Source organism: Phascolarctos cinereus, unplaced genomic scaffold (assembly GCF_003287225.1).
Source record: "Phascolarctos cinereus isolate Bilbo 61053 unplaced genomic scaffold, phaCin_HiC Scaffold_3;HRSCAF=262, whole genome shotgun sequence".
NCBI classification, from domain to species: Eukaryota; Metazoa; Chordata; class Mammalia; order Diprotodontia; family Phascolarctidae; genus Phascolarctos; species Phascolarctos cinereus.
Genome location: NW_027555736.1, coordinates 69,793,893 through 69,808,283, shown reverse-complemented (window position 1 = coordinate 69,808,283; position 14,391 = coordinate 69,793,893). Strand labels below are relative to the sequence as shown.

The window sequence follows — 14,391 nt, the reverse complement described above, 5'->3', positions numbered from 1 at the left end:
AGCACTCAATACATGCTTTTTTCATTCATTCATTGTTTCATTCATGTGATTCATAGGCTCATCTGAACTTGCCCCAGGTTTTTGTTCCAGAAGGAAAGCCTGGGGACAGAGGTGAGACAGTGTTGGCAAAGATGATCAAAGGAAGGCCAGATTTATTCCTCAGGAATTCCTTGCCACTATTAAACTTGCAGCAGGTCCACTTGGATTGGAAATTGTAGGATACTGCAAACCAACTGAGATCCACTCAATGCAACTGCTACATTTTGGGGGAAAATAATAAAGTAAAAACAATTCCACATTTTCCAATTAGTTTTCAGAAAGCAACATCATTTTATTCACTATGATATACCCTTTTACAGAGGCCACATAACTTATATGCAATCCAGTTGTATATTCTCGCTTCCAGTAAACCATAGGTTTTATTGTATAACACACAAAAATTTATACACTCACCTTCCACTTTCACCTCCACCAAGGATATACATTATTGGAGTAAGAACATTATAAATAGTTTGGTATTGCATGGGGAAAGACAGTAGATTTCATGTTGTCTTCATATTCATGGTGTGATTTTCTTCAAGTATTAAAAAGAACTAATACAATACCTAACTCATGGAAGTCATATATTACACACAACTTGGGCTTCCACTGGTTTTGTTTTAGTCCCTTGAAACGATGCATGCTGTAATTCTGGGTTGTATCACTTTTAATTTTTTCATCCAATAGTTCCACATGCTCACCATGCTTTCCTACCCATCTCTGGACCAGCAGAATATTCTCCCTCGCTCATCACCAACAAGGAGTTTAGACTGATTTCTTGGGAAGAAAAGAAAAGATTATAGAGTTGTAGGTAGGTCTCTGAGGATATTCTTTGCTGGTTATAAGCACATTAAAAAGAACAAAGTCAATTACCACATCCTAACACAAATCAATAGGTCCTAGAGACCAATGATTCTCATCCATTCCACAATACCTACCAGGTAAATTAGGTATATGATAAACAGGTATATAATAGAGGGTAATTTAAGCCACGGGTAGTCTCCTGCCACTTGCTGGAGCATTTAAAACTTTCAGTGGTAGAAATGGTCAAGACCAGATTCATATCTCCTTAGGAAATGGTAGCAGAAAGAGCTACGTCATATGAAATAGTGACTTCCACCCACTGATTGCCTCATAAATATTATCAATCATAGATTTTCTTTGGAGAAATATTGAGAGATAGGGCCATAGACTCACAGAATAATGTCCCCCTCCTCTTTTTCTTTCCCAGTCTCTTATTCTTCCCTCCCCTCTACTTTCCTATTTCCTAAATCTATAAGAAGAATTATGAAAAAAAAGTCAAAGACATTCATTCCGAAATGGTCCTCACCTACTCAGTAGCAAGATAAATGAAAGGCCTTCCCAAAGGAAGGATGGGAACCCTCTCCCTCAACACCCTCTGTCAAACCTGAAGGTAATGCCTCTGAATTCTGATCAATGAAAAAAATAATACTGACTACAAAGGACTGAAGGTAAAACATAGTTGCTTGCCCTTGGCAGAGAGGTGGTGGATCATAGATGCAGAATGAAGCATATACTGTCCAACATGTTTAGTGTATTAGTTTTTTTTGGTTTCTTTTTATGTGTGTGTGTGTATGTTTAATCATTGGGAATTGACAGTGAAATAGAAAAAATCAACAAAACCTACATGTATGTGTGAATATATATATGTATATCATATATGTAAATAATATATATGCATACGAATAAAAAAAAACTAAATTAGCCCCCTTGAAATCAACAAGCCCAACCATGCATAGGAAGAAATATGAGACAACCAAGACCACAGGAAGTGGGGTAATACAATGAAAGGACCACTTAGAGGACCTGGGTTCAAATCTTACCCACTTCTGATACTTACTATCCTTGTGACTTTAGCCAACTGACTCAGTTTTCTCCTCTGTAAAAGGGAGAGGGTTGGACTAGATGACCTCAGAGGCTTCTTCTAGCTCTAAATCTGTGATCCTTTCAGGGTGGGGGTAGTAGTGGGCTCTGCCTACAGTTTGTATGGATGACGCAGACGATCATCAGAAGATACAAGTTACTTGCCATCCCAGAGCTAGCAAAGACTCCCTCTGCTAGAGCCCCAAGTTACCTGGACACGGCCAGCGCTGTGATGGCTGGATTATTTTTACTCGATTTCCCTGTCAAAGCAACGCTGATGTCCAACTCTCGACACAAAGCCAGGTTCTTTTCCCACTTGTTACCTGTTGGGTGGTTTAAAAACACACATTTAGAAACAACTGTGTATCCCCATGCTCACACATCCATATTTATGTTTGTGGTCAGCAAGTTGTTAAATTGAGGCAGGGAAAGTATATTTAATCTTGGCCTGTGCTGTTGCAAAAAGGGCTATCCCAATTTAATTTGTGGGCTATGATAGTTACATGTGCTGACGTGCTGCTGTATCAATTGTGTCCTAAATTGGATTTGTGTATTATTGCTTTCTAAATTGCATGCCTAGTTCAGCAAAATTGTTCATCAGTGTTTACTGGCTCTGTGCTTAATAAGATGCCCCACAATACCTTGCTGCCAGGATATAATGCAGTCCATAATTGCCTAGTAAAAATAAATTACATAAAGCCAGCATTATCAACTTATCTAAATCCTCTCATAACAGAACCAATAATTAAATGCAGAAAACATTTTTTAAAAATGTAACTCAATAATTGTTACTTCAATCTTTTTAATGACTACATTTGGGGATTAATTTTATTTTCTTAAATGTGAAGAGTGAGATGTGGGTACATCCGGCTGGATAAAATCATACAGAAGTCATTTTGGTCATTTTAATCCTTGCTCTGATTAGACCATGGCTGTACTGTCAGGGATGTGAGCACACACATGCACTAATCTGCAGGTGTGCAGGGAAGCCTGTGAATGGGAATCCAATTTTATGAAATGCATTTAAATGGATAACAGATAAGGGGATTGCTGAGAGCTGTGTGTTTGTGAGAATGTGTGACTTTTATCTGACATCAAAGTCAGGAAGATCTGGGTCCTGGTCCTGCATCGGACACATATTAGTTCTATGACCCTGGATAGTTAATATCTCAGTGACAGGCAACTCTCTAAGACAATAAATTTCAGAGAAGGTGCTGACATGTGTTGGTGAAGTGAATTTTCTCACCTGGGAGCTCCCAGTACTAATGAAACCACTGGTCCAGTTCCATCTCCCATCCTACTGATGATCTACTGTGAATATAATGCTACTATAAGGGGGAAGGGGGAGGGAAAGGAGGGAAGGAATCTGAAAGAGTGCTTGATGTCATTGGTCCTTGCCTTGAATTATACATTAAGGGATGTTATGTAGTAATTGAATTCTTATTTTGTACCTGGATGTGGTATGATGCATGATTCAAGGATGGTATTTTAATACTTGTAGCATAACTTTGATGAAATCTACAGAATGTACAACCAGTCCACATATGTAAATAACCACAAAATAAAAAGCACATATGTGGAATGGCTACAAGCATAATTGTTTATAGATTGCATTTTCGGATTGAGCTGATATAAAGATCAAATAAGCAAATGAAATAATATATGGAAAGCACGTTGCTATATAAATCCTAGAAACTATTATTATTTCATCATCATCATCATCGTTGTTGTTGTTATATGCACAACACATTGAGGGAAAAAGTAGCAAAATCTTTCATTAAGGGAAAAGTAGCAAGATCTTTCATTAAGATAAAACCTTAAAGACCCCTGATTAGCTAAGTTGGGGCATTCTGCTCTTGGTTTCCTTATTTCTAAACTGTTGACTAGGTTGAATTTCGTTGGCCTGTGATTGGCCTCCTTTCATTACATCAAAATCCTCCCAGTCACTAATCACTTTAATAGGAGTGACATCTGAATATCTGTGACCTCAGAGTCTACAATCAGGGAGGAAAGGTGTGTACCTGAGGCCCCCTGCTGGTGTGGACCAGCTTAATGACAGCCTAAGTGGTCAGGCTATAGAAACCCAGGAAAGCCTGAGAAGATAATGACATCATGTTTTCATCAAATGGTTGATTAATTAATTAATTAGCTAATTCATACTGTCTCATATGCAGATATAATTTTTATATTTCAATGCAGATATAATTTTATCTTCACAACTGTGTGAGATAAGTACAGAGTTATTATCCACATTTTGACATTTGAGGAAACTGATGAGAACCAGAAAGGGCACACAAAGAAACAGCCTGTTTTGATTTAACCTGGCCCAACTTCCAGCCCTGAAAAGGTGCCACAAGCTTGCACTGCTGACTGCAACACTATAACCACATCCCATTGTTTACTTCTCCATAATAGAAGCCAATAAACTTTACTAGTTCCTCTCCTACCACCACTGGAGTCAGGTGGGGGGGGCAGTGATACAAAGATAAATACGGTACTTTTTTTTTTCCTTAAAGAGATTAATTTGACTACTTAACCTTTGGGTTTCCTCATCTATAAAAATGAAATGGTAAGACTAGATAATCCCAAAGCTCCGTGTCATCTTTAACTCCTATGAACTTATGACCTTATTTAGTCAAAAGGTGAAGTAGAATAAATAAAATAAAATAATTAAAAAAATAAAAAGCAATACAGCTTGGGACTATTGGTCATGCAATGGGCTGATAAACAAAAGGCATTTCTACAGTATTCCATATATTCCATGGCAAAGAAACCAGGTAGATAGATAAATAATGATGGCAGCAGATTGGTGATACCCTGGTTCTCTGTGTTCTCTCTATTGAGGATTCTTGACATGGGGATGGCTGCATGAATGCACAGAATTGGAAGAGTACACAGAATGACATCAGGGAAGCACCATTTGGCCTGATCAATTGATAGGCAGAACATCAGAATTGGAAGGGATCCAACCCATACTTGAACAAGAATCCTCTCTATGACACTCCCAACAAGTGGTCCTCCAGGCTGCGCTTGAAGACCTCTGACAAAGCAGAGCCCCCACTTCCTGAGGAAATAATTCCACTTGTGTTACTTGTTAGGGAGCTTCTTAATTCAAGGCTAAATTGGCTTATTTTCAACTTTGTCGCACAACTCCAACTATGTTGTTTGCCCTCCTCTGGATGCTTTTCAGCCTATCGATGAACTTTCCAAAATGTGGCACTGAACACATTATTATAGACGTGGGGCTACCCTCTTCCTTGTCCTAGAATCAAGGGACGGGGAGTCTGCCGCCTGGAGGCCACATGTTCCTCACCCCACCTAGATATTGTACTTCTTTAATATAGCCGTAGATTGCAGAAAAGCAAAAGATGCAATAGGTTTTTTGGCTGCCACATCACACGGTTGACTCGCAGACCCTTTTCAGGTAAATTGATTTCCCAAACCTAGGAAACATGCCAGTCTGTGCTTGACTTTCTTTTCCTCCATACCAAGTACTAGTCCCCTCCTTTGTTTCCCAGTGACCAGTCTGAGAATCAGCTATAGAAAAGCAATTCCCTTGATTCCTTCCTCCACCTTTTGTGGGCTGCACTTGTCATTAAACCAATCAAATGATCAGCAGCTTTTCTTTTGACAGAGAGTTCTGGAAGACACCTGGATAACTGGTCTCCTATCTCAGCCGGGTGATGCCTCTAAACAAAGCTTGCATTATTTTCCAAGTCTAATTCTTCTTTCTGTTGGGAGGGTCTACAATCCGTTCCTGAAATGTGAAATAAGACTATAAAGGAAACAGAGCCGATTGTGGAAGGGTCTTAAATGCCTGGCTGGGTAAGATACAGTTTTATTGTTTTGTTTTGTTTTTTTAAACAACAGAGTTGACTCTGAGTGAGTCAGATTTGTGCATCAGGAAAGCTATTTTTGCAGGTGTGTGGAGGAAGGATTGGAAAAGGGAGTGAGATAAAAAAATCTTATAAACATATAAGGAAAAGAAACTGGACCTGTGATTTAATAAATCACAGTAATCTGAGTTATGGGAGATCCTGATGAGCAGCTGCTTTGACCACGCACAGCATCACCTTCACTGCAGCTGATATTCTCATGGAATGACCTCAAACCCAAATAGAAACGGGGCCACTAAAATAGTTAAGAACCTCTGCTCTGAGATTCTAAGTTGCAGGGTAATAGCTGATACACGTTTGTAGAAAGCATTTCCTCACTGCTAAAGAGATGCAAAGTCAGGACCAAACTTTCTTGCCCCTCCAAAGCAGTAAGTGATATTCACAATGACTCTAAGTAATCAAGAAAAAAGGTTAGATTAGGCCTATTATGCTTGCTATAATGAAGGAATATATGTAGCGCAGCTTAAAAAGAATTGGTGACAACTGCAGAAAACTTTAAAAGTCTGAGCATTCAAACGGGTATGATTTGGTTATCTGGGAATTTCACCTACACAGAATATCCCTTTTCCTCTTGATAAAGGATAAATCCACAGCTATGTATTCAGTGTATGTTATGTGGCGTGAGGTATCTTATTTCTATGAAGATGCTGTCTTTGGTTGTTGTCATTAAAACAAATGATTTTATGGATCTGAGCTAATGAGCAGAAAAGCATGGGGGCAGGGGTGGGGGTTGCTTTGAATGCATTGCCTCACTCAAAATATCCCAGCATAGCAAGCCACAGGTGGCTTTCCTAGAGGGAATGGTGTAGTATAACAGCTGGCAAATTGTGCCAGGCTGGGATAGGATAAGGCTTTGAAATATATTTTCTCCATAGAAAGGACTTGAAATGATTCTTCTGTGTAGGAAGAGATGGCCCTTTAAGGGAACTAGGAATTCTGAAGCCTGGTTCCCTGATGAATGTATGCAGCCCAGCTGCACAAGACAGCAGCCAGCTGGATGGAACCTGTCTCCTGAGAGAGGCCAGAGCTCCTGGCCCCAGGAGAGCATGCATACTGGATTAAATAGCAGCTTTAGCCCTAGGGGAGTGCCTGTGTTTTGGAAACAGAACATTGTGTAGGTGAGTTTGGGTTACTGAGAGACAGAGTACACCCAGGCCGACTTTGGATGTCAAGCCAGAGTCAGTGGTGCCCTTCCTACTGACAGTGAACAGATGAGCCAAACTGGCATTTCCAGAGCTCTGGATCCTGCATTCTGCTGGGAACAGGGGACCTACAGTGAGTTATTCCAGCAGCTTGATTTAATCTCTTGCTAATAAAATACATTTTTTAAGATTCTGATGCTTATGTGCATGAAGCAATTCCTATTAAGAAAATATTTCTCTGCACTTCTAAGAATTTATGGTGATGCTAAAGGGCTTCTTGTCTGTTCTTCCCCGATTCACTCTGTGCTTTGCACTCCATGTGGCTAGGGAAGAGGGCTGAGATGTGCAGAGTGAGTGACTGTCCCAGAGCGGAAACGGGCTGGCTTCCACCACTGCCCACCTGGTGTCTAAATTCACATTTGGCGCTGTTCTTTCAGCTGAATCAGCCCAAAGGCAGGCAGACTGACCTTTTATTTGAGCAGGAAATATGAGAATATGCTCTTTGGCCCTAGCACTTCAAATACCTTTCTGGCCTGGAGATTCCATTGTCTGTGACTCGGGCCCTGCCCCGTGACCAGATGTCTTCACATGTTCGGTTTTCCATATCTGTACAGGAGAGATAGAAAAGGCATGGTGAGGGGGCAATGCATGCTTAGCAGCCTAGACTGCAACTACAATGCAGTTTGAGGGGATACTGAGGGAGGCCTGACTCACTCATCCTTCTCATGTTTGGAGCCCTGAGTTCGGGGGGTGGAGCCCTATTTGCACAGACAGTTCAATGAATGTGATACAGTGGATGGAAGATTAGACTTGGAATCAGGAAGACATGAGATCAAATCCGGCCTCAGACACTGGCTGTATAACTTTGGACAGGTCACTTAACCTCTGTTTGCCTCAGTTTCCTCATCTGTAAAATTGGTTTAATTATAGCACCTCGCCCACAGGCTTGTTATGAGCATTAAATGAGAAACATAGGCAAAGTGCTCTGCAAACCTTCAAGTGCTTTATAAATGCTAGGTGCCATGGTCTAAGAAGGATATTGGTAAGTGGGAGAGAGTCCAGAGAGGGGTAACCAGAATGGCAAAAAGCCTTGAGTTCACCTGATATGGGCGAAGGGACTAGTCATGTTTAGCTTAGAGTAAATGGGGAAGAGGAGTAGGGAGAGACACAGTAACTATAGTTGAAGGGCTGTCATGTGAAGGAGGGGCTAGCATTCAGCTTGGCCCCAATGGCAAAACCAGGAGGAGAAATGGGCAGACATTAAAAAGCCACCAACTGAGGTTCGATTTCAAGAAAATTTTTCTCTCAATTACAGCTGTCCAATGGGATGCCTCAAGAGGTGATGGATCCCCCATTTTGGAGGTCTCTTTAAGCAGAGACTGGACAGCCCTTTGTTGAGTATCTTACGGGAGAGATTCCTTTCCTCTGTGAATTAGACTAGAGCTGCAGGGTCAAACTCGATTGGAAATGCATCCCTGCAGACTCCATATTGACTCAGAAAACCACAAACAAACATTCGCGATATCGTGTTGTATTTTTCTTTTTTGTTCAGCATTTGCCAATGACATTTTAACCTGCTTCCCTAAGAGTTTCGCCATAGCTGTTGCCCCATGTTTGACATCTCTGGACTAGATAGGTGCTGAGGACCCTTCCAAAACCCAAATTCTATGACTTGATCTTGTTTTGCATCTGTGGGTTTAATGGATGCTTGTCATTGAATTTATTCATTCTGTTTCTGCATCCAGAGAGAGAAAGTACAACCTGCACCAAAGATGTATGTATGTATGTATGTATGTGTGTGTGTGCATGTGTGTGTAGGGAGAGTTGATGCCTCATGATTCCAGCACAAACGTGCTTACCCTTTGTGAAGATATGATTTTTGTCTTTCAGTTTTCATGAAGATTTTTTTTAGTATCATAGATTTATTAGTTAAAATAACCATACAAGTGAATTATTTAGCCCATATTCCACCTCCTTCTTCCCACTTCATAGATGAGGAGACTGAGGCTCATAGACGTTAAGGGACTTGCCCAGGGGCATACAAGTAGAAAGTAGCAGAACCAAGATTCACATTCAAGTCTTCTGACTCCAAATCCAACACTCTTTCCATTGCTCTGTGGTATCTCTCTGTATTTTGGGGGCAGCTAGGTGGCCAGCAGATTGAATTGTGAACCTCAGACACTTACTAGGTGAGTGAGCCTGGGCAAGTCATTTAACACTGTTTGCCTCAGTTTCCTTATCTGTAAAATGAGCTGGAGAAGGAAATGGCAAACCACCCCAGTATCTTTGCCAAAAACAAACAAGAAAACCCCAACAACAAACCCAAGTGGACTCACGAAGAGTTGGACATGACTGAACAATAGCAAATCTCTGCAAATCAGGGAGAAGTCTCATGCTATTCTGTCACTGAGGTGGAAGGGATGTGAGCTAACCTAGTCCAATCTCCTCATTTTACAGGGGTGGAAATGGAGATGCATAGAGGAAAGCACCTCATCCAAGGTCACACAGGAGATAAGTAACACAGGCCTTATGATTGAAAACCCTATGCTCTTCAGGCTCCAGCATCGCCACAGAGCTGGGAGGAGCAGCTGTGAAAACTAACATGCCAATGAAGACCAATTTTTGGTGCTATGAGCTAAGGATGGAGCTACAACTAAAGTTAAGGATCAGTTTATTGTTATTTGAAAGTCTGAATAAATTTCCCAGGAACCACTGATGGATTGTTACTGGTGCTCACACTGTTCAATGAGGAAAAAGACTACTTTATATGATTAATAAAAATCTATCCTCTACATTCTACCTATGGGAGAAACAGAGTCCCTGAAAGGGTAAATGACTTATCTCAGGTCATATAGTCCCAGGCACATATTTTCAAGTGAAAAAAGTTGACATAACAAAGAAAAGAAGTCAAAAAGGTCAAAGAGTGAGTCTGGTTAAAACCCACAGTGTTCTTCATTTTAGCATTAGAATGTGGCTCAGTTCCAGAGATAACATTTGGCAAAATCTCAGTGAGATCACAAATCTGATAGGATTTTCTTCTTCGATATTCGTTATCTTTTTGGTGATACAGAGAGAAGGTGCTGGGCAAATGTGCTCTAACTAGCATTAGATGAAGGAGACCTTTGCCATTAAATCCCTCCTTGGGCTAGTAAGACTGCTATGTATTAGATTTCACTGAATCATCAAATCAAGGAGATAGAAAAGACATCACAGGAACATTTATTGGGCAGCATGAAGCAACTCTGCATGATTCATCATTATCTAAACGCTTGTTAGCACATTGAGTATCTCTGTGTGTATGCATGCGCATGCGTGTCAGTGTGCTAGCCTCTGCTTATAGCAATCTCTCTAAGACATGAGTCTTAAGCTCTAGGGAATTAATATCAGCCTTGCCCTGGCTAGTGTGACGTGTAATGAAAATTTGGTCTCAGTTCGTTTCACTTGTGTCAATTTAATCCAGTTTGGCCAATATTTATTAAGCACCTATTACATGCAATGATGTACTTAAGCAATAATGAATGGGAATGGAGAAATGAAGCAATCACTGTCCTCAAGGTGCTTACATTCTCCTGGGAGGATACAACATGTACACAAACAAATACAAACAACGTATATGCAAAGTAACAATAATAGTTAATAATAATAATATCTGACATACAGTGCTTTAAATTTTGCAAAGTGCTTTACAAATATTATTTCATTTTATCTTCCTGACAGCTCTGGGGGAGGTAAGTGCTATTATTTCCATTTTATAAATGAAGACACCGAGGCAGATGGTAATTAAGTTACTTGCTGAGAGTGACACAGTTAGGAAGTATCAGAGGCCAGATTTGAACTCAGGTCTTCCTGTCTTCAAGTCTAGACCTCTACCCACTATGGAAGCTAACTACGAAGTGATTTCAAGAAGATGAGAACATGGACCCCTGGGAGCATGAGGAAAGACCTCCTGTAAGGAAGCTGCATCTGACTTGTGTCCTTGAAGGAAGCCAGGGATCAAAGAAGGCAACCGTGAAGATGGAAAGGCATTCCAGCATGGGGGACCACGCGTGCAAAGGTACTAAAATAGCCCAATGATGCAATCAAGCTTTTTTTAGCACCTAGGTGCATCCTCCCTCAGTATGGCACGCCCTGCCCGCCTATGATTCCTTGTATAATTAATCATGTTTGTGTTTCAACACCTAAGTCAAAATTGTGTACTTTGTTCCTCTTGGGAACACAGGAGGGAAACAGGCACTTTAAATGTATAACACAAGTTTGACCTAGCCAATGTATATCAACAGGCCAGAGACGAAAATGTTTCCAGCCAGGATACCAAGTCCTTCCCACGACACACTTACTCGGACAATGCCATCCCGGCTCCCAGTGATGATGATGTTGCTGGCATCCCAGTCCACTCCTTCTGTTAGGTAGCAGCACTGGATATCTGCTTGTGACCCACAGGCAGTATTGATGCTTGCCAGAGCCTGACCATTAATGTTCCACAGATATAAGTGGGTTCCAGCACAAGAGACAATATCTCCCTGCAATACAAAAATGAAAATTAATTGTTCAAAATGGCCAACTATTAGTTCTGAAACAGTGTGCCTGCTTTAGAATTGTCCTGGGGGGCTCTGCCAGATGCATGGATCACAGGACCAGTGAAGCTTAGAGTTAGAAGACACTCCAGAGGTCATCTGTTCTAGCCCCAATGTGCAGTATTTACTATCTCCAATACATACCTGACTGGTAGTCATCCAACCTCTGGAACCCCCTTCCTAGCCCTGTTATTCCATTCAATTTTTGGACAGCTCTAATCATTGGAGTGGTACAGTGTGCAGAACACTGGGTTTGGAGTCAGGAAGATCCGAGTTTAAATCTAGCCTCAAACATTAGCTATATGATCCTGGGCAAGTCACCTACCCCCTATTTGCCTCAGTTCCTCATCTGTAAAATGGGGACACAGTGGAGAAGGAAATAGCAAACCACTCCAGTATCTTTGTCAAGAAAAACCCATGGACAAGTCTCTGGGGTCACGAAGAGCTGGACACAAGTGAATGACTGAACAACAAAGCTACTGAGGAAATAGAGTTAAATTTTATCCATGTCTAACTTCAGCCAAGTGGTCCTAATTTTCTCCTTTAGACTTAAAATGTAGTAAATTTAATCCCTCTTCCACAGAATCCTTCAAATATTTAGGATCATAGGATTTGGAGCTGGAATAATAACATAACAATAATAATAATAATAAAAATAATAATAATGATACTAGTAATAAATATTTATATAGTGCTTTAAGGTTTGATATATATGTATATATACATATATGTTTCATTTAATCCTCACACTCTAGGAGGGAGGTGCTATTTTTATCCCTCTTTCACATATTAGGAAACTGAGGCTGAGTTAGTTTAAGTGACTTGCCCAGGGTCACACAGCTAGTAAGTGTCTGACAGATTTCAACTAAGGTCTTCCTAACTTTTTTTTAAAAACCCCAATGTTTATTGAGTTGATGATACCAGAAGTATTCATCAGAGAGTGTGGAGATCACAGTCAAGAAGAAAGGAAGGGCCACTGACCGAAAGTTTGGCCCCTAATGTTGCTGGATAGGATTGGGTGTCATCACTGCGTTTCACTGAATTTTCTTCTGTTCATCCACTTCATGGACCCAGGAGACCAGGGAACATGGAGCAGTGTAAAGAGAGTTGGATTTGGAATCAGCGGACTCACATTCTGAGCCTGCTACTTATTTCCCCATGTAATAAACGTCGTTCATTTCTCTGGGCCTCCATTTCCATGTCTATAAAATGGAGGGGTTGGATGACATGATTTCTGAAGTCCTTTCCAATGCTAATTTTAGGATTTTAGGATCCTGAGAAGCAGAATGTCGTAGGGGATGGAGCCCTGACCTTGATTTCAGGAAGATCTGGATCCATGTCCTGCCTCTGACACGTCAGTGACCGCAGACAAATTATTTAACATCTAAGTGTCCTAAGCAGCTCTTTAAGATAAGTTATAGGCAAATTTACCAATCTACATTGGGAAATGGATTTTCCACACCAGGAATTGCCTTGCCACTGAAATCGATGAGTCAGAGTCTATAGACCCTCCCCTCCCTCAAAGATCCTAAAACACCTTCAAGTCCGCTGCTGATACTTTGTCTAACTCTATACCAGTAATAACAATCAACCACACACAATGAAAGGGGAAAACAACTATCCCTACAGAGACTAGGACTGCTTAGTCTCAGCCCATATACCTTCTTTCTGATGGCAAAGGATGGTTTTATACCCTGTTCAGGCTATTAATGTGTAAACAGACAAAAAGCATTGTTGGCTTTTATCTGACCTTTGATTAAACTCTTTGCGCAAGCTCCTTTATCATGGACTTACATCAGAATTTTTCACTCAGATGCATTCTAGGAACTGGCAAACGTGGATGAGGAGAAAGCACATTGCTGTGCTCTGGATGGGACTTTTCTGTCATTCACTATATTAACTGCCTACATCTGATCTGAATTAAGAAAAAAAAAAGCATGTCCTCATTCCTGCTTTTGGACCAGGGATCTCTATATCACGGGGGAGAGTTTTCCTGCCAGAGAAGCAAAGGTTTCTTTAAAACAAGTTGCCAGTGTTGAAAACGGACTTCAGTTGGTTGGGATGTGGGCACAGGGAGGCACTGAGCCCCCACGCCTCTTTTACCTGCAGCCGTATCACATGCTGCCTCCTTCAATGACCAGAGACAAAAATGGTGGCTGGGCTCAGCCTCCTTCCACATACCGATAGATCTGCATTACCAATTGAACCACAGCAGCTGTCAATTCCTGGCTAATGTCAGCTGAAGGCTTATGGAGCAAAGTGATTGGAGAGATGGCATGTTCCTTTCACTCACAGAAATGATCTCTTCCAAACTAGTGTGACTGGCCAGGAATAGGCATCATATCTATATAGAAGGAAAAAGCAAACTGGGCCCTAGAGCAGAACTAAAATGCAGTCAAAGGCCAGCTTCTGTCTCCATCCATTTCCTTTTTCAGGGCCTGTCTCCACATTGGTGATGAGCTTCCTTCAGCACAACCTGTTGCTCCCATCCCAGACTTTCCCCTCCAGGCATAGGCCTTCTGTACTAGACAGTGAGGGCGGACCTCTATGAAGGCTTAGTGCCTTGTGCTCTGGATCAATCTTTCCTCTTCCCTTTCCTCATTAAAACTTGTTCTCATTGAGTTGCAAAGATCCAGATCAACTAACCCACAATAAAATATTTCTAGTAGATAATGGTTGGATATGATGGAGCAATCAATCAACAGACACTTATTAATCACCTACTACGTGCCAAACACTTTGCTAGCAACTGGGAATACAAAGACAGAAATGCAACAGCATTTATTAAGCACCCGCTTGTGTTTCAGACACTGTACTAGGCATTGAAGATGCAAAGACAGAAACAAAATAGCCCCT

At 41.0% G+C, this 14,391-nt stretch overlaps 1 protein-coding gene across 1 annotated transcript in view; it reads right to left on the bottom strand.

Annotated features, from left to right (window-relative positions):
• Window positions 1-306: 306 nt before the first annotated feature.
• The window catches only part of WDFY4 (WDFY family member 4), a 395,486-nt gene continuing 381,401 nt past the window's right edge, over window positions 307-14,391 (bottom strand). The window contains 4 exon segments of the mRNA XM_078150902.1: window positions 307-816; window positions 2,135-2,246; window positions 7,486-7,567; window positions 11,299-11,481. Coding sequence (XP_078007028.1) covers window positions 750-816; window positions 2,135-2,246; window positions 7,486-7,567; window positions 11,299-11,481 — 444 coding nt within the window. The 3' untranslated portion in view covers window positions 307-749.